General features: G+C 45.5%; 1 protein-coding gene across 2 annotated transcripts in view; it reads right to left on the bottom strand.

Moving 5' to 3' along the window:
* Positions 1-1,510: 1,510 nt before the first annotated feature.
* Positions 1,511-25,468, bottom strand: part of BAALC (BAALC binder of MAP3K1 and KLF4) — a 102,005-nt gene continuing 78,047 nt past the window's right edge. The window contains exons 2-3 of one of the 2 annotated variants that reach the window (XM_066379278.1): positions 19,805-20,000; positions 1,511-2,948 (exon numbers count right to left, since the gene is read on the bottom strand). In XM_066379278.1, coding sequence (XP_066235375.1) covers positions 2,897-2,948; positions 19,805-20,000 — 248 coding nt within the window. In that variant the 3' untranslated portion in view covers positions 1,511-2,896. The remainder of the gene's footprint in view (positions 2,949-19,804; positions 20,001-25,468) is intronic. The other variant, XM_066379277.1, reaches the window with a different exon arrangement.

Here is a 25,468-nt window from a genome sequence, read left to right as displayed (position 1 = left end):
GAATCCAATGTGGACCTACCTGGCCTTGGCCACCAGCATTACAGCACCCAAGAGCTCACCTGCCCTCTTTAGGTACAGCCTCCACCGCCTTAGACTTGGGCTCAATGTTGACTCAGACCCTGTGGCAATCCCCCTCTGAGCATCTGAGTCTCCCAGCCACGCTGGGCCTTCTTGCCAGGACAGGTTCCATGTTATATGCTGGGAAAAGCACTGAATTTGCAGAACAACTTCTCTCACTTGAATCACTGCTCCATCACTTTTTGGCTAGGGGACCATAATATTTCATAATATAACTTGGCATTAATAGTGTTCTTCTTACCTACTTCACAGAGCTTTTTGGAGGATTCAAAGGAATCATTTATGTGAAAGGTATTTGCTTTAAAGAGAAAAAAATCTAAGTAGCTCTACATACAAATTTAAGGTCCCAGTAAAGATTCCTTGTAACTGTCTATGTTTGAAATTGATGACTTTATTGACACCAACTTTGCAATAGAAAGTGATGCTAATAGGATAGTAAGAATCAGTTTTGATATCATAAACATATTTTTAAAATGCTGGATGAATTTTCAATAACGTTGTTTAACTTCTGGTCACTGTCTTGGTGAAATCCAGGTTGTTCTGTAGAGGGTCAGATCATATACATCCTTTGTTCCCTTCTCCCCCAGAAGTAACTGCTTCTATATAAAACAGAGACACCCTCTCAAATTGGTAAATTCCAAACAACACGCAGCAGCTAAGTGATGAAACACAAGGTTGTAAAGAGAAACTAGGCTTAGCCCGTGGCTGACAGCCATGACTGGTGAAGGAATACTCTACACAAAAACACAACACTTGTGCCCTTGGAGAAGTGAGCCCTTGAACCTGCAGGAGCAATGCTGACCTCTGGCAGTTGGGGTTCCTGCTGAGTAATGCCAGTGGGGACACAGGTTTTCCTTTTATTATTATTATTGAAGATTTCGAAACATGGAGTTCCTGAAAATCCTTTTCTCAAAGAGTCAGAAAATGATAAAGGTTTGGGAAAACTGTAGTTTTGTGTGTATGGCAAAAAGTCTTGTACAGTGATTAGGACACCCAGAGGTTAATACAGAAATCTGTCCTGACTATAAAAGTGAGATTACACTGCAGGGCAATCCGTAACACACCACATTCAGTGTCTCAGCCTCCCGGTCACTAAGTCTACTGTCAGATACAACATACACAGTGGGGACTGGCCAAACTCCAAAGCTCTCAGTGTCTGCATGGTGCCTGGTACAGGGTTGGCATTTAATGTTTAATGAATAAATATACAATCTACAGAAGGGAGGGAGGGAGGGAGGGAGGGAGAAAAGGGAGGGAGGGAGGGAAAAAGGGAGTGAGGAAGGGAGGGAGAGAGGGAGCAAGGGAGGGAGGGAGGAGGGGGGAAAGGCGGGAGGAAAGGAAGAAAGGAGGGAGGGAGGGAGGGAGGGAGGGAGGGAGGGAGGAAGGAAGGAAGGAAGGAAGGAAGGAAGGAAGGAAGGAAGGAAGGAAGGAAGGAAGGAAGGAAGGAAGGAAGGAAAAGGAAGACTGCCCGCTGTGTTTGAGGAATAATGGAATTGGCAGTAAGGAGACCGAGTGTCTGGACTGTAACCTGCTGATGTCAGTTCTCTGGATTGTTACATAAGCACACACCATCAGGCTGCCTGTTTCTGCTACACATGGAGTTTATTGGTATCATTTGGTACAACTTTGGTCCTACCTTTCCCAGGGCCATGCTACATTACTTTGGAGGAAAATATTTCCACTTTACCATGTTTAAAGAAATGCTAGAAAATTTTATGCCCATGAAAACATTTTTTTTTTCTGCTGCATCAGCTACCTGATTTCTAAGACAGTGCATAGCAATCTAATGTCAATGGGAATGCATGTCCACCAGGTGCGGACTTTCTAAAGGGATTCCTTTGCAGATGCCAAAATGGCATGGTGCTGGGTGTGTAGAGAGAGGGCAAGGAGGCCGTGTGTGCAGCCGCCATGCTCTGCGTTATCTCCTTTTGTGAGCAGTGTCCACTCTTTGAATAACAATTGCAAATGGCCTGATTGGAAAGAGAAAACAGTCAAAAACATAAGCAAAGGGAACCAGAGAGCTCTGAAAAATGCAGTGTCTGGCCTTGCCCGCGCAGGCATCCTAGGTTGGATGCATTGACCACAACTGTGATATGATAGTTCAAAGGCTGATATGAACACCAGCATGGGGGAAAGGGGCATTGAAAAAAGATGAGAATAGGGTGTGATTGCATCACAGAGACCTCCCAAAGACACGCCATGGGTGCTGATGGGGTTCATTCTCCTGTTTCTTGATTTCTCATATATCAGGATTTAAAGTTGGGTGAGAGCCAGCTTTTGAGTGAACACACTAAGCTTTGTGATGGTGCCATTCAAAAAGGAGGGAGGAAAGAACAAGCTTGCCTGAAACAGCACACACCACCACGGCCAGGGAACGTGGAGCTGACGCGTGACTTTCTCACCTCCAGAACCCACTGCTTCTACTTGCTCTCTCTGCTTCAAAAACTGGCCGGTGGCTTTAGCTCAGCACTTCTAAGTCAGACCTAAGTGCAGACATTGCAAAGAGGCACACTGAACTGCTTATTAGCAGTTTATTACCATATGTGACTAGTGTGCCGATACATTTATGTGAAAAACAAGAGGCTGAGAATGTCCCAACAGCTCAGGCAGGTGTGGGCTACCGGATAAGACGGTCCCGCAAGGCACTCAGCAGCATTCACGTTCAGCAAGGGGCACCCACTCCTTCAAGCTTCCTTGGTGGGATCCGGTATGTGACAGGCACCGAAGAAGTCCATCCGCCCTTCTAGTTAGACACTCTGCTAGTTGACGCAGTTCTTTGTAATTCTTCGAGTTCTGTCCACCTGTCGGATGCTGTCTGTTACATTAATGGTAACTTCTTTTGCAGGCATTCGCTTTGCATCTCTTTTAGCCTGTTAAAAGTTTAACACAGTGGATTGAGTAGGAGACATTCAAAGGTTCTTACATTTGCATTAGTCTCTTGAGATTGTTACACACACGTGCACAGACATGCACAGAGGCAGGAAGAATGACCCACAAGAACACATATACACATGCTTCTTTTCATAGTCATCTCTGTTGGATCTGTAATACCACGGAGCCCAGCACAGAGCCTGGAATTAAGGCATGCTTAGTGAAACATTGCCAAATCAATGAATGAATTAGCTCAGGTCCCTCAAAGGGGACATGAAAGGTTTCACAGTAGTGTAGTTTAGGATTTGAGCTTTGGAGTCAGACTTTGGTTTAAATACTGACTATATAATTTCACTTTTTTCTAACCTCTCTAACCTTTAGTTCCCTCATTTATAAAATGGAGAATAGCTCCAGATAGCTCCAAATATATGGAAAATATTTATATAGGCGGATGGGAATCCTCAAACCCCTCAGCAGGATCTTCTGAGCATGGCTTTTAAGATACCAAGAGGCAGAAAAAGCCCAATAGAGATCAGGGGAACTACCAGCTTTTAGGATATGCCCTTAAAGGCTCCAATGCCCCAAAGGGGTCTCATAGGATGCCATCTGGGTCCTGCTTCAATAGTGGAAAGGAAGGTCATTGAGCTAAAGCCTGCCCGACTTACATGCCTCTGCTGTGAGGAAACAGGGACACTGGAAGGTAGGCTTCCCCCTCACTCCTCTAAGGGAGAGTTCAGTCCCTTCCAGCCCTGCTCCAGCCACCTATGACCTAACCTTGCCCAGAATGCTGGGGTTTGCCACTGAAGGCTGAAGGTGCCCAGGGCCATCAGCCCCATCTATGACACTGTGGACAAGCCTAGGGTATTTCTTCCAAGAAGCAGGTAAACTGACCTCATTTGCACAAGGGCCACTTAACTATGTCTTGCCTGAATAGTCAGGTTTTTTATTCTTCCCTCAAAGATCTCTGTTGTGGGTGTTGATAGTCCTATTTTCTGCTGCTTTGTTTAATATATAGTGTTTTCTTTATTCCTCCTACCTCAATGCCCCACTCATATTTCAGGCTGGGACCTACTCCTAATTTAGAGCTCTCTTGCCCCCTTTTGCCAACTTCTATTATGAATCTACCTTTGCCACCCAGCTTAGTGTATCCCAAGGTTCTCTTTACCAAGCCACAGTTGTGGAGCTCCAGGGAAAAGCAACCTGGTCTCATCTCTCCAGGCAGAGGAGAACAGAAGCTTCATCTCCACACATGCTCCAGATGGCTTTTCCAGTCTACCTGAATCATTACCAGCTAGAAGCAGTGGTCATTGGGACTTGGACGTGAGCTGCAAAGTATAGAATTGTGACAACAATTCCAGTGCCATGCGGATTTTTCCTGGATGTGGACTTTTCCTGGACTCCTGCTTCTTGTGACAGCTCCTAACAGACTAAACTGGGGTTGGGTTGCATTTTTCAGGGATTTGGCATGGTGTTGGGGCCAACTTGGACTTGGTGAACATGTTAAGGACACTATTCTTTTATGGATTCTTGCTGTATTGGCCAAGAGTTTGATTAAAGGCTTTAATCATTGTAAAAAAAAAAATAGAAGATTGGATAAAGAATATGTGGCACATATACACCATGGTATACTATTCAGCCATAAGAAATGATGACATTGGATCACTTACAACAAAATGGTGGGATCTTGATAACATTATACGGAGTGAAATAAGTAAATCAGAACAAAACAAGAACTGCAGGATTCCATACATTGGTGGGACATAAAAACGAGACTAAGAGACATGGACAAGAGTGTGGTGGTTACAGGGGGTGGGGGGAGGGAAGGAGGGAGAGGGGGAGGGCCACAAAGAAAACTAGAAAGAAGGTGACGGAGGACAATCTGACTTTGGGTGATGGGTATGCAACAGAATTAAATGACAAGATAACCTGGATATGTTTTCTTTGAATATATGTACACTGATTTGTTGATGTCACCCCATTAAAATAAAAATTTATAAAAAAAATAAAAATAAAAAAATTAAATAAAATGGAGAATAATAATAGTACCATCCACATAAGGTTATTATAAGGATTAAATAAGGAAATGCATGTAAGATTCCTAGCATGATGCCTGTCACTAAATAAGAACAGAAAAAAAAGACTTAGTATAATAAGTGAAAAATAGGATAGAGTATCCACTTCTAAGTAATGATGCACCAAGGATAAAATTCCAGGCTTTATATTACATATGAAAGCATTGACTAAACTGTAGATTCTTCAACCATATGTGTTCAACCTTCCCGACCCCCCATGAGGAAACAACTTTAATTAGTGATGGGCAATTCTGTGCCCATTCCACTCAAGGACCACATGCTTGGAGTGAGCATGAGATGCGCCCTGTGAGTTGTCTCCGTCGTGAATGAACAGATACGTGCCGCTGAGTCCCTTCCCAGGAATGCAGTCAGCAAAGAGCCTCCAGTTGTCCCTGCAGAGTAGAGCCACCTTACCCAGGGCTTTGTCCTTCCCAAGGTGGCCCAATGAGGGGTGTTACTGCAGGGGTGGAAAGCTGGGCTGTTTGGCCCAAAGCAGGCCAGCTCTGACAGGCCGTTCATCTTCAGAGCTCCGTGTGGGCTGTGTCGGACCTGCACTGTGGCTCAGCTTCTCCCTCCCTCTGCCTGCTCCCGCTTCCAGCCCTCCCTCCCACAGGTGTTGACAGGGCACTTCCCAATGGACATCCTGTCTGATGTCATCTTGGAATCTGCTTCCAGGGAAAGCCAGTCAGTCTCTGATCTCCCAAGGTGGGAGTGCCTCCCCATGCTGGGTGTGAGTGTACTGATGACAAATGCATATTTTTATACAATACAGCCCTTGAATACAAAGCAACTACTTTATCTGTAGTGCATCCAAAGAAACGGTAGACCGTTGAGCCACTAGAGAAAAAGAGATTGCTCTGTTGTCTTTATTAACAGATGACCTGTAGGTTTCTATCACACCTGCAAACCCTGTGGTGGCTGCTGGCAAGGCACCGCTCTGGTGCAGCCATCCCCCAGCTGCTATGAGTTTGAGCTGCTGTCCACTCACAACAGCGCCCTTCTTTTAAAAACTGCCTTCATCTGATTGGAGCCACTTCACCAGAGATGCCCAAGAGGTTACACCCTAATTCCTGGAGCAGCCCAAAGCCAACACCTGACTGTAGGGGACACAAGTGGACAATTTTGCCTCAAGTGGGTATAAATCTGATGTCACTCATGCTCGGAGTTCCCCATGGGATCGGACTGAGGCTAGACCACAGCCGCTCAGCTGGGCTGGTGTGTTTGCTGAACTTGGTCCTCTGCCCCACGCTGCTTCCCCAACTCCTTCCGGGTTTCACCGGAGACTCTTCCAATCTCTCACTCTTACGAGAATCCTGATCGCAGGCCCTGCTTCTGAGAAACCTGCCCGTAGGTAGTGCTGGATAGGTGATTTGAGGAATGTTTAAGGATGACTTTTTTTTTTTTAATTTTACTAGGGTGACATCAATAAATCTGGGTACATGTGTTCAAAGAAAACATGTCCAGGTTATCTTGTCAATCAATTATGTTGCATACCCATCACTCAAAGTCAGATTGTCCTCTGTCACCTTCTATCCAGTTTTCTTTGTGCCCCTCCCCATTCCCCTTTTCCTCCCCCCCCCCCGTAACCACCACACTCTTATCAATGTCTCTTAGTCTCATTTTTATGTCCCACCTACATATGGAATAATACAGTTCCTGTTTTTTTCTGATTTACTTATTTCGCTTCGTATCATGTTATCAAGATCCCACCATTTTGCTGTAAATGTTCCGATGTCATCATTTCTTATGGCTGAGTAGTATTCCATAGTGTATATGTGCCACATCTTCTTTATCCAGTCATCTATTGATGGGCTTTTTGGTTGTTTCCATGTCCTGGCCACTGTGAACAATGCTGCAATGAACATGGGGCTGCATGTGTCTTTACGTATCAATGTTCCTGAGTTTTGGGGGTATATACCCAGTAGAGGGATTGCTGGGTCATAGGTAGTTCTATTTTCAGTTTTTTGAGGAACCACCATACTTTCTTCCATAATGATTGTACTACTTTACATTCCCATCAACAATGAATGAGGGTTCCTTTTTCTCCACAGCCTCTCCAACATTTGCTATTACCTGTCTTGTTGATAATAGCTAATCTAACAGGTTTGAGGTGGTATCTCATTGCAGTTTTGATTTGCATTTCTCTAATAACTAATGAAGATGAGCATCTTTTCATATATCTGTTGGCCATTTGTATTTCTTCCTGAGAGAAGTGTCTGTTCATGTCCTCTTCCCCTTTTTTTATTGAATTGTTTGTTTGTTGTTGAGTTTTATGAGTTCTTTGTACATTTTGGATATTAGGCCCTTATCTGAGCAGTTGTTTGAAAATATCATTTCTCATTTAGTTGGCTGTCTGTTTATTTTGATATCAGTTTCTCTTGCTGAGCAAAAACTTCTTAGTCTGATGCAGTCCCATTCATTTATTTTTGCCTTCACTTCCCTTGCCTTTGGAGTCAAATTCATAAAATGCTCTTTTAAACCAAGGTCCATGAGTTTAGAACCTATGTCTTCTTCTATGTACTTTATTGTTTCAGGTCTTATATTTAGGTCTTTGATCCATTTTGAATTAATTTTCGTACAAGGGGACAAACTGCAGTCGAGTTTTATTCTTTTGCATGTAGCTTTCCAGTTTTCCCAGCACCATTTGTTGAAGAGGCTTTCTTTTCTCCATTGTGTGTTGTTGGCCCCTTTATCAAAAATTATTTGACCATATATATGAGGTTTTATTTCTGGACTTTCTATTCTGTTCCATTGGTCTGAGTGTCTATTTTTCTGCCAATACCATGCTGTTTTGATTGTCATGGCCCTATAATATAGTTTGAAGTCAGGTATTGTAATGCCCCCAGCTTCGTTCTTTTTCTTTAGGATTGCTTTGGCTATTCGGGGTTTTTTATAGTTCCATATAAATCTGATGATTTTTTGTTCCATTTCTTTAAAAAATGTCATTGGAATTTGGATGGGAATTGCATTAAATTTGTATATTGCTTTGGGTAATATGGCCATCTTGATTATATTTATTCTTCCTATCCAAGAGCAAGGAATATTCTTCCATCTCATTGTATCTTTTTCGATTTCCCTTAACAGTGGCTTGTAGTTTAAGAACGACTTTGACTATATGCAATGTTAACCTTATTCATTGACTGCATGCGACAGGATTTCATTGTTTTCTCTTCATGTCGCCAGAGCGTAGCGCAGTGAGACACAGCAGGCTCTCGGTGTAACTTTGGTTGAATAAATGAACGAGTGCCAGCAGACCACATTTGTCACATACCCTTGCTTTAACAATCGGCGGTCAGTGCTGTCTGAGGATCCAGCCTCACACTCAGCTCTTTCAAACCTATCCTGGCACCGGAGCCAGCAGTGCCATCTCTGGGTTTATTTTTCCCGAAAAGCAAGAGAACTCATAAAGTTCCACAACCAATTTTGTTTCCTAAAGACAAGTGTGGCAATTATGAGACTAATTCCATCTGATTTCAGGTGTTATTGCTTAAAAGCTTTGGGGACTGGGAACGGACTAGAGACACAGAGGTCTTATTGAAATGAGCCAAGTTCACGGCAGCATTCCCCTCAGACTGGTGGGCAGTAAGAGAGTGTTCCAGATGGAAATGTAAATTTTCCAAACTGCCTAACTGCTTTCTTTAGAGTTATTGGCAAGATTTCATAAACGGTTATTAAAGATTATACACAGAAAATGTTCTGCTCTATATTTCAGTCTGTTTTTCTATGCTTAAAAAATCTAAGCAAATATTCAGTAGTTGGTTGATTCTTAATTTCCCAACCAGTTTAAGAGTCAAAGGCTACAAAATAGTTATGCCCAGAACAGCCACAGAAGATGTATGGTGTGAGTCTCAAGTACAAAGGGGCAATTTCTTAAATCTGCATGTCAAAAGCCTGCACCATGGAGCTGTTCAAAGGACAAGGGTGGGGGCCAGAGAGACCTGCACTTAGCACAAGACTTTGCTCCCCACCCATTTGCTGTCACAAGACGTGTTGCTTTAAACTTTGAATCTCAGTCCCCTTACCTGAACTGGGGGAATAATGCCTACTGCTTAGGTTTCTCTGAGAAAATTAAACATGTCACTTAGCATTAACAGCAGGGGTAGCCAACCTTTTTATACCTACCGCCCACTTTTGTATCTCTGTTAGTAGTAAAATTTTCTAACGGCCCACCGGTTCCACAGTAATGGTGATTTATAAAGTAGGGAAGTAACTTTACTTTATAAAATTCATAAAGCAGAGTTACAGCAACTTAAAGCATATAATAATAATTACTTACCAAGTACTTTATGTCGGATTTTTGCTAAGTTTGGCAGAATAAATCTTTTAAAACAACTTACTATAGTTAAATCTATCTTTTTATTTATACTTTGGTTGCTCCGCTATCGCCCACCGTAAAAGATGGAATGCCCACTAGTGGGCAGTAGGAACCAGGTTGACTACCACTGATTAACAGGGTGATCAACTTCTCCTGGTTTGCCCAAGACTAACCTGTTTTAAAACTGAAAGTCCCACATTCTGGGAGCCTCCTCAGGACAGTTAATCACCCCAAGTGAGAACCATTCACATTAGTTCTAATTGCAAAATGATGCCAAACAGACCAAATTTACATAGAACTCCAATTCTTCTGAAACTATGACTGTGGCTACTAGTCCTTTTAAATAACATCAGTAATAACAACTTCATCAGACATGCACTTGGATAAAGGACAAACCGGAGTCCTGTCTTCCACTGATGGGCACAGAAAGTTTCACGTCACAGGCAAATCCATTTCCAAAAAATTACACTACATATACTCTGGTTTCTCTTCAGCTCGCATAAATCTTTCGCCTTTTACAAATAATTACACTAGATTACATCTAGAAAAGCAAATGATTGGAAAAACAATGCATTTTCTTGGAAGCAATTTATAAAGGAGAAGCTTTCAAGTCTGAGGCATCAGTGGGAAGGTGCCACCCCTTCTATAGCAGCTCCGACATTCAGGGGTCAGTTGTCACTGCAGTTTAGTCACAACTTGGAAACCTCAGGTTTCCAGCCCACATGAGGGAGAAAGAAGACAAGACAGAGAACTACAATGCCAGATTATTTTCTCTAGAAGTTCCACGAGGTAAGTTGCTTTGCCCTCCCATGGGAAAGGAGTGCTAGAGATACACGGAACAATGACAGCGTTGTTCCTTAGGGTCCATGGCATTTTGTATAACATAGATGTTTTCCCTTCCAAGGTAGTTTTCAACCAGCCAACCTTTTTATTTAACATCCTACTTTTTAAATTAATGACAGGAAAAGAATTTTTTTTTTTTTTCATTTTTCTGAAGCTGGAAACAGGGAGAGACAGACAGACTCCCGCATGCGCCCCACCGGGATCCACCCGGCACGCCCACCATGGGGCGACGCTCTGCCCACCAGGGGGCGATGCTCTGCCCATCCTGGGCGTCGCCATGTTGCGACCAGAGCCACTCTAGCGCCTGGGGCAGAGGCCACAGAGCCATCCCCAGCGCCCGGGCCATCTTTGCTCCAATGGAGCCTTGGCTGCGGGAGGGGAAGAGAGAGACAGAGAGGAAGGTGTGGCGGAGGGGTGGAGAAGCAAATGGGCGCTTCTCCTGTGTGCCCTGGCCGGGAATCGAACCCGGGTCCTCCACACGCTAGGCCGAGGCTCTACCGCTGAGCCAACCGGCCAGGGAGGAAAAGAAAATTATTGCAATTACTGGCTTAAAAAAAAAAAGTCTTATAGTCCCCAATTCAATGACGACAGAAGTCTATTTGACACCTTGAGCTTTTTTGGCTGTCTGCTAATTCAGTCCTTCTTCCACATCTAAAATTCTTGTTCTGTGAGTTTTCTCACCATTGAGGCTTGTTAATGGGCCACCTCTTGTTTCTCACCCAGTTTTACAGCTTTTCAATTCTTCCCTTGCCTCATTTTAATTTCTGCAGGTTTCATACCCCGTGAATCATTCATTGATCTTAGTTCTCTTAATACCGCCTCTTTAATTAAAAGTAATGAACTGGCTGCCATTTCTCACGGGTAACCAGATTGACTGATAACCTGGCCACCTCAAAGCCAGATGGGTTTGTTTCTCTGGGGGTTTAAAGGCACTGCCGCAGCTCATTCCCTGAGGAAGTGGGGACAGCATGGCCATCTGGGGAGGCCTGGGCTCCAGTGCCGCTATATCTGCTCAGCTTTCTCACTTTCCCCCCAGACGGAGAGAGATGTCTCAGCTTCACTTTGACTCCACAGATAGATCTCTACCTAACATGAGGTTGCACAAACCTTTTCACAGTTCCTTGCGGACCACAAAGAAAAAAAGGCTGAGATGATGGTTTATCAGACACTGATTTTTCTGTTTAACTAGCATTTTAACTATAAAAGCAATACATAATTAGGGTAAAAGAAATTCAGAGTAGAGAAGGGCCCACTGAAAAGCAGCAGTTGCTCACACACTCTGCCCCCCTTTTCCCCCCCAGAGCTACTTGGTAAATGATTTCTTATGGATGTGATGATGTCCTAAGCACATACGAGCAGAGGGCCATCCTACTCTCCCCACGCTGTGCTTCCCCCTGGCCTTTACCCGTGGCTTGATTATATATTTATTTGCTTGTTTACTTGTCTATTTCTACCTCCTCATGAGATTATCAACTTTAAGAAGGACCCAGTCAGTCTATTGTGTTTACCTCGGTATCCCCAGTCTAATTTAATGCCTTTTGCATAATAGACTCCCAACAAATAATCTGATGAAGAACACGTGTGTGAAGATAAATCTTCAGAGAGAGAAAAAAAAAACCCTTGGAAAGATGACCCCGCCTCAACATCAACTTTCCTATGGGGTTTCAGTTTTGCTTCTCACTGATTGGTCCTTGCACCGTCCCTAAGAGATGCCTGCTGTGTTCCCTTCCCCAAGAGGCAGCTGGAGTCACTCCGGCCATACAATTGGCCCAAAGCCCATGTCATTTATAGGTAGTGAGTTAAACTAAAAGTGGTGGCCCAGGTCCCACATCCAGCCTCCCACACCTGCCAAAGCTCACTTTAAATCCTCCACCATTTTGTTTCAGGTAACGGGAAGGAAGAGCATGGGGCCTGGAGGCAGGCAGACCTGGGTTTGAATTCCAACACAGCAAGCCATACTCCCTGGGCCATGGAGGCCCTGTGCCACCTTTCCGGGCCTGTTTCCCCGGGTGGGGAGTTATGCTGCTTACCCCTTAGAGTTCTGAGGGTTAGAGATAACACCATGGGGGTGTGTCTGCTCATAGTAGGCACTGAAAATGTTAGTTTCTTCCTCTCCTCCTTCTTGAAAAGTTAAAGACAGGCTTGTCAGCTGTAACTCAAGACATTTTACTTCTTTTCAGTCAAATCCCATTAAAGAGAGACAGACAATAACACACCTCTAACTGTTCCTGAATTCCATGATTTATTTGCTGCTGCTTCATAAATTTGATGGCATTCACTCAAGTTAGTCAGGAAACATTTCATCTCAGCAGGTCCAGCTCGGGCCAGGTAGCTGGCCTCCAAGGACAGGGTTCAGAACATGCCTCAAGCAAAACTCCCCAAAGCTCCCCAAATCTGACACAAATCCCGTGTAGTCCACAGCCCCATGCAAGGTACTCACTTGGGCTGACTCAGCCTGGGGTTTTTATCCATCAGGTATCAAGTGCCAAAAGCAGGTGTTGCTTTGCAACTTGAACTCAGATAGATCAAACACTGGGAAGGCAGTAGAACCTGCTTTAGAGACGGGCTCCCACAGCCTAGTCATCGGTCATCCGGTGGTGGTGCTGGAGTGGGGTGGGGGGCAGAATGGGGGGCGGGAGTGGAGCCATGGGAACCCTTTTTACTTTTAGCAAAGCATTAGGCTGGCCTCATTCAACCAGCATGTAAGCAGTAAGTGCACAGGAGCATACAACTCTGAAGTAGGCTCGGGGAGCAGAGGAGGAATACAAAGGGGGAGGAGGAGGTTTCTGCCCCAAAAGCTTTCTACGAGAATTGGTTTTTCTGCAGACCTTTAGAGGAATAGATGAATAGTGAGTCTTGCAATTCTTCATCTATATAAGGGAGTAGCCAATAGAGAGATACTTCGTTCAAAACACTACACACACACACACACACACACACACACACACACACACACACGCGCGCGCGCATGCACACCCCATATCCCTAAAAGGCCAGGATGGAATGAGTATCTCCAAGTACTTTTCTAAGAGGTCTCCCTCTCTTTGGTTTTTCTCAGTAGTTTATTCTATTTTCTCCTCCTCTTAATGGCCTGCTTTTGTTTTTCTAGGAGAAACTCAGGTTTACTTTGCACACTTTTTTCAGCTATGTCATAGTATTGCCATCCAGCAGAAATTCTGGGATGGCCCTAACCGCCTTTCTGGGTCAGGATCCCCTCACTGTCAGGATCCCCTCACTGGCCACAGCCATTTCTGTGAGACTTCATCTGTCTTTTTTGAAGGGCAAATCTTGCCAACAGACACGGCGGGAATGGGGGAGGGAGTGCAGAGGACGAAGCTTAGCTGAGACTCAGTCGAGGCACTGGCTAAGCCCCTTAGCCTGGTCTGGTCACTTGACTGACAATAAGAAGGCAGCTCAAAAAGACTCAACTTCTGTTCTTGGGGTATATTCCTAAAAGTGGGATAGCTGGGTCAAAAGGCAGTTCGATTTTCAATTTTTTGAGGAATCTCCATACTGTTTTCCACAGAGGCTGCACCAGTCTGCATTCCCACCAGCAGTGCAGGAGGGTTCCCTTTTCTCCACATCCTCGTCAGCACTTATTCTGTGTTGTTTTGTTGATGAGCACCATTCTCACTGGTGTGAGGTGATATCTCATTGTGGTTTTAATTTGCATTTCTCTAATGATTAGTGATGTTGAGCATTTTTCATATGCCTATTGGCCATCTGTATGTCCTCTTTGGAGAAGTGTCTATTCATTTCTTTTTCCCATTTTTTGATTGGATTGTTTGTCTTTCTGGTGTTGAGATTTACAAGTTCTTTATAAATTTTGGTTATTAACCCGTTATCAGACATATTGTCAAATATGTTCTCCCATTATGTAGTTTGTCTTTTTATTCTGTTCTTATTGTCTTTGGCTGTGCAAAAGCTTTTTAGTTTGATATAGTCCCATTTGTTTATCCTGCCTTTTATTTCACTTGCCTGTGGAGATAAATCAGCAAATATATTGCTGTGAGAGATGTCGGAGAGCTTACTGTTCCAGAAGGAGAAATGCACCCCCCCATGTTTGTGGCAGCATTGTTCACAATAGCGAAGATCTGGAAACAGCCCAAGTGTCCGTCAGAGGACGAGTGGATTAAAAGGCTTTGGTACATATATACTATGGAATACTACTCAGCCATAAGAAACAATGACATCGGTTCATTTATAATAACATGGATGGACCTTGATAACATTATACGGAGTGAAATAAGTAAATGAGAAAAAACTAAGAACTATATTAACCCATACATAGATGGCACATAAAAATGAGACTCAGAGACATGGACAAGAATGTGATGGTAACAGGGTGGGAGTGGAGGTTTGGGGAGGGGGTGAGGAAAGAGAGAGAGGGAGTGGGGGGAGGGGAGGGGCACAAAGAAAACCAGATAGAAGGTGACGGAAGACAATTTGACTTTGGGTGAGGGGTATGCAGCATAATCAAATGTCAAAATAATCTGGAGATGTTTTCTCGGAACATATGTACTCTGATTTATCAATGTCACTGCATTAAAATTAATAAAAATAAGATAAAAAAAAAAGACTCAACTTCTGAAGACATGAAGCTCACGGGAGGCCAGCCCTGTGCTCAGAGCCTCATCTACCCAGAGCTATGGCCATGTATAACTCCTCCCTTAGCTGAACCCTCAAGCAGGTAGTTCTACAAGAGTCCTAAGCCTGAGGAAAGAGCATGTTCCAGTTGGAGAGCGAATATCTGAAGTTTGCCAGAGTTCCTGAACAATTAATTAGCAGGAGTAGCAAGCAACCACAGAGCTTCCTCTTGGGCTTTGTTGAACTCGGGGAAGGAGCTGGGGTGAGAGGAGCAGCCAGGGATTTATCAGACGCAGTGGTGTCCAAGAGGTACCAAGTGACCAGAGGAAATCAGGGTGCCAGAGAGAGAAAGAGCTCCCCACTGAGATAGCCGGTTCCAGTGTGTGAAAGGTCATTTTTATCACATTCTTTTTGCCAATTAGCACCTATTCACAGCAGGCATAAGACAGGGGCCAGAGGGCACTGACACTGGGGAGGTGTGGTTTGTTTTATGGGCTCTGCACATGAGATGCTGCTGCCCACCAGCATCAGCAGCCCCTTGTCACCCTCAGAGAGTGAGTTGAACTGTGGGGTGATTTTATGTATGTCAAATGAAGTGGTTGCTAGCACCCACCAGTGACCTCTTAATTCCTTCACAGCACCATTTATTTTATACTATGTAGGTCCCCACCCTTACTCCGTTAATATTGGCTGCTGCTTCAGAGCATGCCTTTTCCACTCCTGGGTGATTAGCACTGGAACAGTGCCTGGTACCTAGATGGTGTGCAATAAACGAGCATTAGATGAATGACTCCGACGCATACTTCTGGGAGCTAGTGAGGAAATTTCCAGGCCTAGCAAGGATCAGCTTTAATGCACAAATATGTTTTAAATCTGAACGGGATGTTGCAGTAGGCTTGTGTGTGAGAACGCATGCTTCAGGAACGGGTTCAGGAAAAGGAGAATATTGCAAAAGTGCCAAAGAACCACCAGCCAGTTGGCCTGACGATGTTCAGGGGACTGCGGTGAAGTGCTGATAGGTCATTGTGGGGGAGCAAGGAAGACAGGAAGAGGCCAGCAGGTTCTGCCTGAGCCCGACACTGAAAAGGAAGGCAGCTTTAGCCCAGACTACAAGAGACAAGCTATTACAGGAAACAGTGTTCCTGGAGGGAATAGGAAAACTCATTTCCTTGGACAGATTCTAGGCAGCTGAGAGCTGCGTTGGTATGAGATGGCTCTGCTGACAAGAACTGAAATCAAGTAAACTTGTCTTGGAAACTGACACCTTAGAAAACCTTTGCCACAGGCTTTCCAGGGACCCAGGACATCTGGTGGCTGAAGTCTCAGGATAGGAAGACCACGGTACACTTCAGCAACAGCTGGAACCCTCATAACTGAAGTTGTCTGCTCCCTGATCTTATTTTGGAAATAGTTACAGTGTAGCCATTGTTCATTGAATTGTGGAAACAAAAGCTGCATGGATGGCTTATCGTATAGGCCATCTGCTCCGTCCGGCTTTGTTAGTCGTGCATGTGGTGCTCACTCCCTGGCGACGGTTTCCTCTGCTGCTGGATCCCAGGGTCTGGCTCTGCTCGGCCCCATTTTAATGAGCACACAAGGCCCCAGAGGTATGTGAGTGGACTGAGGGCATGCTCTTCTTGGCTGTATCTGAGTCTCCATTTTCATTTGTGGGCTGGAGACAGCAATATCAACATTTTAGCATCACTGTGAGGATTAAATGAGATAGCAATGTGCTTAGAATCCTACACTATGCTTAGAAGGTCAGGCCTAAGGAAGGGGGACTAAACACAACTAGCTGGCTTTAAATTATGTTCCATAACCAGAACTCATCTGCTTCTGGTTAGCATGTGAACTAGTGCAACTGCTTTGGAAAACTATTTCTCAGTATCCATTAATGTTGCATATATACTCCAAAGAAGTCAATGTCCACAGAAAGGCATGCATAAAAATGTTATGTGGAAACAACCTAAGGGTCCTACCACAGATGATGAGATCAAGAAGATGTGGTACATACAATGGCATACTGCTTGGCCATAAAAAAAAAGGATGAAAAGTTGCCATTTGTAACAAGATGGATGGATCTGGAGAACATTATACTAAGTGAAATAAGTCATGTGGAAAAAGACTAGAACAGTATGATTTCACTCATATGTGGAATATAAAACAGAAAGCAACAAATTGCCCAACAAAAAACTCAGACCCAGACAACAGAGTAGTGGTTACCAGAGGGGAAGGGAGTATGGGGAGGTCAAAGAAGGTAAAGGAAGGTCGACTGTATGAGGATGAAAGGGGACGAGATTTGGGGTGATGAGCACAATGGCGTATACAGATGTTGTATTATAAAGTTGTACACCTGAAACCTTTAAAATGTTATTAACCCTAATAAATTTAATTTAATTTTTTTTTTTTTTTTGTATTTTTCTGAAGTTGGAAACGGGAAGGCAGTCAGACAGACTCCTGCATGCGCCTGACCGGGATCCACCTGGCACGCCCACCAGGGGGCGATGCTCTGCCCATCTGGGGTGTCGCTCTGTTGCGACCAGAGCCATTCTAGCACCTGAGGTAGAGGCCATGGAGCCATCCCCAGTGCCCGGGCCATCTTTGCTCCAATGGAGCCTTGGCTGCGGGAGGGGAAGAGAGAGACAGAGAGGAAGGAGAGGGGGAGGGGTGGAGAAGCAGATGGGTGCTTCTCCTGTGTGCCCTGGCCGGGAATCGAACCTGGAACTCCCGTACGCCAGGTCGATGCTCTACCACTGAGGTAACTGGCCAGGGTCTAAAAATTTTTTTTAAAAGATACACATACGACCCCCCAAAAGTTAATAGTTCTATTATTCACAATAGCCCCAAACTAAAAAGAAACCAAATGTTCTTCCAGTGGAATAAAATATACATAATGAAAATGAGGAAATTTTTGCAACTCACAACATAGATATTTCTCACTAGCAAAATGTGGAGCAAAAGAAGCCAGATATAAAACAGTACATGCTATATAATTCTATTTATAAAAACCTTGAAAATATACAAAACTGGTATACAGTGCCAGATGTCAGCAAGTGGTTATGTTATGGTGGCAGATGCTGACTGAGGAGGTACTGTATTTCCTATGTATAAGACACTCCCATGTATGAGATGCAACCTAATTTTGGGACCTGAAATTTGAAAAAATATATATATTACATAAAGTTATTAAGCTCAAGTTTTATTCATCATAAAATTCATACTACTCATCACTGTCAAAACTCCCATCCATTAGCTTGTCCTCATCTGTGTCTGATGACAAATCACTGTCTTCAACAATGAGCGCAAAACAAGCGCAAAAAAGCAGGAAATGCAAGTTTAAAAACCTATAACCACTGTATAAGATGCACTCAGTTTTTAGACCCCAAATTTTTTCTGAAAAAAAGTGCATCTTATACATAGGGAAATACGGTTCATAAGGAGGATTTCTGGGGCGGTGATAATGTTCTATGTATATGGGCATGTCACCTTAAAAAATTCATTGAACTTATGACTTATGCATTTTTCTGTATGTATTTTATATGCAGTAGCTTGTATTGTTCTCCTAGCTATCTCTCCACTGAGGACAGAACATATGTCCTTGCTCTACTGATGTAGAGCTTGTCCATGTGACTCGCTTTTTGGCCAAGAGGAGGTTGGTTGGTGTGATGTGAGCAGAGACATGAAATGTGTTTGAATAGTTTGGTTTTGCTCTCTTGGGTTTCTGCTTTCAGGGAGGAAAACTTTTCCTTGTGCCCTTCAGGGTTCTTGTGGTTGGTTTAAGAATTAAATGGAGCCCTGGCCAGCTGGCTCAGTGGTAGAGCATTGGCCTGGCGTGTAGGAGTCCCGGGTTTGATTCCCAGCCAGGGCACACAGGAGAAGCGCCCATCTGCTTCTCCACCCATCCCCCTCTCCTTCCTCTCTGCCTCTCTCTTTTCCTCCCGCAGCCAAGGCTCCATTGGAGCAGAGTTGGCCCGGGTGCTGAGGATGGCTCCATGGCCTCCACCTCAGGCTCAGGCTTCTACCACGTTCTGCAGCGAGATTCCCCGTTGGGGGCCTTCCACCCGGCTGCCTCGTTGGAGGGTCTGAGATAAAATGCCAGGCTTGTCTCCTTCCACACTGGTTGCCTCTCTCCTTCCCTGCCTACTGCCTACCTTGCCAACCCTGCGGCCGGCCAAACGCCGGGCCTGAAACCATTGCTCTCGCCAGCACAGTCCTCGTTATCAAGATCAGGGGTCCCCAAACTTTTTACACAGGGGGCCAGTTCACTGTCCCTCAGACTGTTGGAGGGCCGGACTATAAAAAAAACAAAAACAACTATGAACGAATCCCTACGCACACTGCACACATCTTATTTTAAAGTAAAAAAACAAAACGGGAACAAATACAATATTTAAAATAAAGAACAAGTAAATTTAAATCAACAAACTGACCAGTATTTCAATGGGAACTATGGGCCTGCTTTTGGCTAATGAGATGGTCAATATTCGGTTCCATATTTGTCACTGCTAGCCGTAACAAGTGATATGATGCACTTCCAGAGCCGTCACGCCTGTGTCCCACGTCACAGGAAGTAGTATTGTACGTGAGCGACACCGTGCTTTGCGGCGCTACCATACACAGTACTCCAGGATGCATCCTGTGCTCCTCTCACTGACCACCAATGAAAGAGGTGGCCCTTCTGGAAGTGCGGTGGGGGCTGGATAAATGGCCTCAGGGGGCTGCATGCGGCCCGTGGGCCGGAGTTTGGGGACCCCTGATCAAGATGGTGAGACCTGACCCAGAAAAGCAGACCCTTGAACAAAGCTGTGCAAACGCACTTATCAAATATCAAGGATGCATTTCAGCTGATTTGACAAAATATAGCAACCCTCAAGGCAGGGGATGGGGTTGGTATTGGGATTGCTGTTTTGTTTGCAACAATTCCCGTGGGCAAGGCAGAGAATGTCCTTGGACAAGGTGCACCTTCCTTTTCCTTCCCTGGGTAGTCTCAGCATGGCCCTGCCCTGAAGCTCGCTTGCCTCCCTTTCTCCTGTCCCACCTCGGTTCGGTTCCGGGGCTGTGACCCACCTCCATGGTTCGAAGGCCATTGTGTTTCTGGGTTAGCACGCCTGCACCGAGGCTTTGAGGGTTCGGGCACTGGGTCCCACAACTCATCCTCTTCTCAGCTTTGGATGTTCCAGCTGGGGCTGCAGATCGGGGCACACCATTGGCAGACAGGCCATCTTCCAGTGCACCTGGGGAGCGAAACAGAGGATGGCGCTGGAGTCATGCACTAACAGTTCCCGAGAGCATGGGGGAAAGTACAGCCAAAGACAAGGAAGAAGAGTCACCAGAAATCCTACCACGTCAAGTTACCCTTTCTTATAGGCACATCTGTGTCTTTTTCTTTTTTTTATACAAACATGAGATTTTAAAAATAAATTTGTAACCTGAAAATTTTACTTAATACAGTAAAGGCATTTTCCATGCCATTAAATATTGTCATATTACATTTTACACGTAGCATGCTGTTGTGTGGGTGTGTCACCATTTACTTTACTGATCCCTCCTAGTTGGATATGTTTTTACTTTGTCAATACATTACTGTGATGAAGTTCTTTGTAGTTAAAGATTTATACTTTTCTTTTTTTTTTTTTTTTTGACGGAGAGAAGAGAGTCAGAGAGAGGGACGGATAGAGACAGACAGAAAGGAAGAGAGATGAGAAGCATAAATTCTTTGTTGCAGCTCCTTAGTTGTTCAGTGATTGCTTTCTCATATGTGCCTTGACTGGGGCTACCACAGAGCGAGTGACCCCTTGCTCAAGCCAGCAACCTTGGGCTCAAGCCAGCAACCATGGGGTCATGTCTATGATCCCAAGCTCAAGCCAGCGACCCCTTGCTCAAGCTGGTGAGCCCATGCTCAAACCTGCAACCTTGGGGTTTTGAACCTGGGTCCTCCGCGTCCTAGTCCAAGGCTCTATCCATTACGCCACTGTCTGGTCAGGCAAAGCTTTACTCTTAATTACTGCCTCAGGATGAATACTTAGGAGTGGATTACTGGTTTGAAGGTTATTTAGTTTTTTTACATAATTCCATCTCAAGGTGTTGGACTATGTTCTTCCCATAACAAATGCCGAGAAATGATAGGTTTAAATAAATAGCGTCACTGAAACACACGAGAATGACAACAGTGAGGAAATCATAGATAAAGAGTATCTGATGGAAAAGAGAAGCATAAAAGCATGAGGGTGAGAACCCGGAGGGTGACAAGGAGCGGCAGAGGCTGTGTAATGACCACAGGAAGGCCAGGAACAGCCGGCATGCTGGCCATACTACCCCCTCCACCATCTGAGGCCGGTCAGCAATGATGGAGCAGTCTATGAGGGTGAGATACTGCGATATAATAAGAAATTTATATTTGGTCTTCACCCCCAAGGCCTGGCACGGAGTTTCTCAATCCCTTGTAATTCTCCAAGTGATAGGAGCATCTTCTGTAATTCGTCTTTGCTCCTGGTATGTCTCACGGAGTGACATGAGAGATAGGAGCACCATTTGTTCTGATGAGGCAACTCATGTGCCTTCAGATAGCTTCAGGACGAGGGCTGGTTGCCAGAAGGATTTAACCTTGATTGAAGCTTGGTGCTTTCAGTCTCACCTCCCAATCTCTGGGTGCTAGAGACTGAGTTAATAATTGATCATACCTACCTGATGAAACCTCCATAAAACCCCCTAAATGACCATATCTAGGGGAGCTTTAAGGTTGGTAAAAGCACCCCATGTGCCAAGAGGGTGGTGTACCCCAACTCTATGGGGATGGCAGCTCCTGCGTTTGGGACTCTTCTGGACCTCGCCCCATGTACCACTTCCTCCGGCTGTTCATCCAGACCTTTGATCATGTTCTTTACAATAAAGTAAGTAAAGTGTTCCTGAGCTCTCTGAGCCATTCTAGCAAATATCTGGCTTAAGTAAGAATAGAACAATGGGAAATTGAAATAGCCTTCCAAAGTCTTGACAGGATAAATGAAAAAAACAAACAAACCCCAACCTAGACAGATCTTAGTGAAATTTCAGAACGTCACTGATAATAAGAACAGCTTCGGAAGAGGAAAAATAATCAAGAATGAGATTGACATTGGAGTTTTGACATCAGCAGCCAATGGAAGTAAGAAGAAAAAGTGTTCAAGATTTCAAGGGGTGTGCACATTTTAAGGTCTTTTGCAATATATTATTAAATTTATTCCTATAAATCTCCAATTACCTATTGCCCTTTTGCTAACAGTATATGAAATGGCAGTATTTCCTAAATCCTCACAGGGACTATTGTTTGTTTGTCTCTAACCTTTGGCAGTATAAGAGGTGAAATAAAGTATCTCGATACTTCGAGCCTGGCAGGCCCTGTGTGGCTGCACTCGCGGCAGGCCCATGAAGCCACTAACGACAATTACACTTCTTGATTCACTAGAGCTATTACATTATTTATGTGCCTATTGGTTAATTGTGTATGTGTGGTTTTCTATTTTTTTTTTTTTTTTTGTCTTTTTAATTGTTAAGCCGTTTGCCTCCTTTCCTTTGGAATATTTGCTTGTGTTTGCTTTTAATCAAACTTCAGGAAAACAAACCAAGCCCTTTCCCTGAGCGTGGGGCAGGCATCAGAAGCACAGGAGGGAGAGGCAGCTGCCCAAGCAGAGATGATGAGGCTCCACTCCCAACACTGAGGAAGCAGTGAGCCAAAGGACACGTGTCTGCATGCCGCCCACCTAGTCTGCAGACTGCTAAGGGGCTCTCAACTGTGGCCGCTGGTAGAAATCAAAATTCAAAACATTGGAAGTCATAATACAAAATGCCCGGTCCAGAGTCTCCTGACTGGCAGTCCCTAGTACATGGGAACTCGGTGAATGGGCTCCAGATGTGCAGAGAAGTGGGTTTGGTCAACTGGGCGTACCCCAGATCTTTGCACCCTCTTCCTCCACCAGCCAACAGCCTGCACCCCTTTTCTTCCCATCTCCCCAGCCATCCTGTGCCAAAAGGGCCTCTAATGCGTGTGTGTGGACACCCCAGCACACACATTCGGTCCGTCTCTCCACTGCTCCCTGCGAACAGCCATGCCTCGGCCCAGGGTGTGCAAACCTAGAGGATGAATCAGGAGGAAAGGCCCAGAAGGACCTGGAAACAGGCAGGGTGTGATGTGGGTTGTAGATCCAGAATCCCGGCACCCACACCGGAGTCTAGAACGAGCTTCTTGGTGTGCTCCGGGCACCAAACTGTGGTTACTGATCTGCTGTGGGATAAGAATAAGAAAAGGCAAGCACTTAGACATGTCTATGGTAACTTGACATTGCTGGAACAGACAAGGGTGACTTGTCCCATTGACCTTCTCAGATTAAATCAGCTACAGACCAGTTCTGGAGCTGTCACACTCACACGGTCAGTCACAAGTGGTGTGAGCTGCACAGCAGTCTGTGATGGACAGGAAAGAAAAAGCAACGGGTTCTGAAGGAGGACCGGGGGCCTTGGTAGGTGTGTCCCCTTAGCCCCTAGACAATTTGCCCACTGGGGAAGGGTGGGGCCAAGGTGGGGGTGGAGAGGACGCTTCTAAAACAGAAGACCCGGCTTAATTAAGCCTAGGGTACAACTGCCTTCAGCCCTCGGGGCTAGCCAGTGGGCCTTGGCTGCTTACCACAGTGTGCCATGGGAATGCCACCCCTTCCCTTTTCTTTTTTTTTCTGAAGCTGGAAACGGGGAGAGACAGTCAGACAGACTCCCGCCTGCACCCAACCAGGATCCACCCGGCACGCCCACCAGGGGCGACGCTCTGCCCACCAGGGGGCGATGCTCTGCCCCTCCGGGGCGTCACTCTGCCGCAACCAGAGCCACTCTAGCACCTGGGGCAGAGGCCAAGGAGCCATCCCCAGCGCCCGGGCCATCTTTGCTCCAATGGAGCCTTGGCTGCGGGAGGGGAAGAGAGAGACAGAGAGGAAGGGGGGGGAGTGGAGAAGCAAATGGGCACTTCTCCTATGTGCCCTGGCCGGGAATCGAACCCGGGTCCCCCACATGCCAGGCTGATGCTCTACCGCTGAGCCAACCAGCCAGGGCCAACCCTTCCCTTTTCTTAAAAAAAAATTTTATTTTAAACCTACTGCTACAGATTTATTTGATATTTGAACTGAGTCTACAAGTTCAGACCCACATGTGAGATTGCTTCATGGTTGTTGGAGGTGACTGTTACCATTTTCCATGAGGTTGAGGGGGGTAAGAGCCACCCAGTGAATGTACTATGCTGCTTTCAGCCTCCGTGAGGACGGCCGCCACCTTTTCACCCTGAGACACTTTCAAGTCAGGACTGGGTGCACCTGAGCCCATAGCCAGGCCCCTGTGGGGCTTAGAGGATGTGGGTCACAGCTCCCTTCTCCCTTCCCTTCAATGCAACCCGGTTTCTGACACAGAATGAGGGCAGCAAGGTGGGAAGGGGAGCCTGGAGGCACCGGGGCCAAGAGCAGGCAGTGGAGAACACACCCTGGGAGGTGGACAGGCAGCAGGAAGTGGGACTGAGCATCAGTCAGCGCTCCATGCCCTGGCACATGCTCCAATAATCCACCAGACTTCACTTACAAAACACAGTCATTGATAGAACTACTAAGAATTTCAAGATGGTGTCTGCCAGCATTACACCCTGAGCACCAGGCCCCTTCGAGCCTGGCAGGTCCTGTGTGGCTGCACTCGCGACAGGCCCATGAAGCCAGTAATGGCAAAAGTGACCAAGGCTGAGCTGCTATGGCTGAGGGACAAACAGCCAGTCCTTCTCTTTCCACTCCCTGGGCAGCGCTGCTGAGCCTTGGGGCTCCTAGAAGTGCAGTCTGAAAATCATTCATTTGCTTCAGTGTTTTGATCATTGGTGGCTGAACAAAAACCAGAACTCTGGTTTCCTATTCCCCAATCCAGGGATGTCCTCATCTGTGAAATGAGAATAATCATTTCCACTTCATGGGGCTGTCATAACGATTAAACAAGACACCACCAATGAAGGTTCTGACAGCATCTGGCACGTACATTGTACTCATGATTATTTATGGCCCACATTAGCAGCCTTGTCTTCTCACGGTGCCTCTGCCCATTAGCCAGAGTGGTTACATTCTTGATCTGTGAGTCCTACAATCAGCGTCCCTTAAGTGCTTAACAACTGGCCACAGAGCCTGATAAACAAGCGGAGAAGCTCTGATGACAAGCAAGGAGACCGGGCTGGACTTGGGAAGGGACGCTGCATCTGTCCAGTGTAGACCAGCCTCACCCCGGCGGTCAGGAACATGGGGTCATTTACTGGTACTTCTGTCTGCAATAAACCAGGTGATTTTGCTGCATGGATTTAACTGAATTTGTATTTTCTGATTTCAATGTCAGTAGACTCAATGTTAGGAAACTTGTCAACTATAGAAAAACACTAAGGAAAAATAGTTTTTACCTCATCACCCAGAAATAGCCTGTTAGTGAGGAGGTGTATGTCTTCCAGCAGGTGCTATGGATGCCTGCCCCGTCCACTCACCTGACCTCTGCACTCTGCCCCCAGCTGCGGCAGATGTTGGCGGCTAGCAGCTCATGCCTGACCCCTTCTCCTAAGTCTTGCCCTTCGCTAAAGGAAGCCCTCTCACCGGGAGAGACTGGCCAGTTATATGATACTAGGGGCAGCCCATGATCAGTGTCAACTAAATGTGTGTGTGTGTGTGTGGTG

Source organism: Saccopteryx leptura, chromosome 3, assembly GCF_036850995.1.
Source record: "Saccopteryx leptura isolate mSacLep1 chromosome 3, mSacLep1_pri_phased_curated, whole genome shotgun sequence".
NCBI classification, from domain to species: Eukaryota; Metazoa; Chordata; class Mammalia; order Chiroptera; family Emballonuridae; genus Saccopteryx; species Saccopteryx leptura.
Note: the sequence above shows the minus strand (reverse complement) of the source record. Positions and strands in the feature narration are given on the sequence as shown.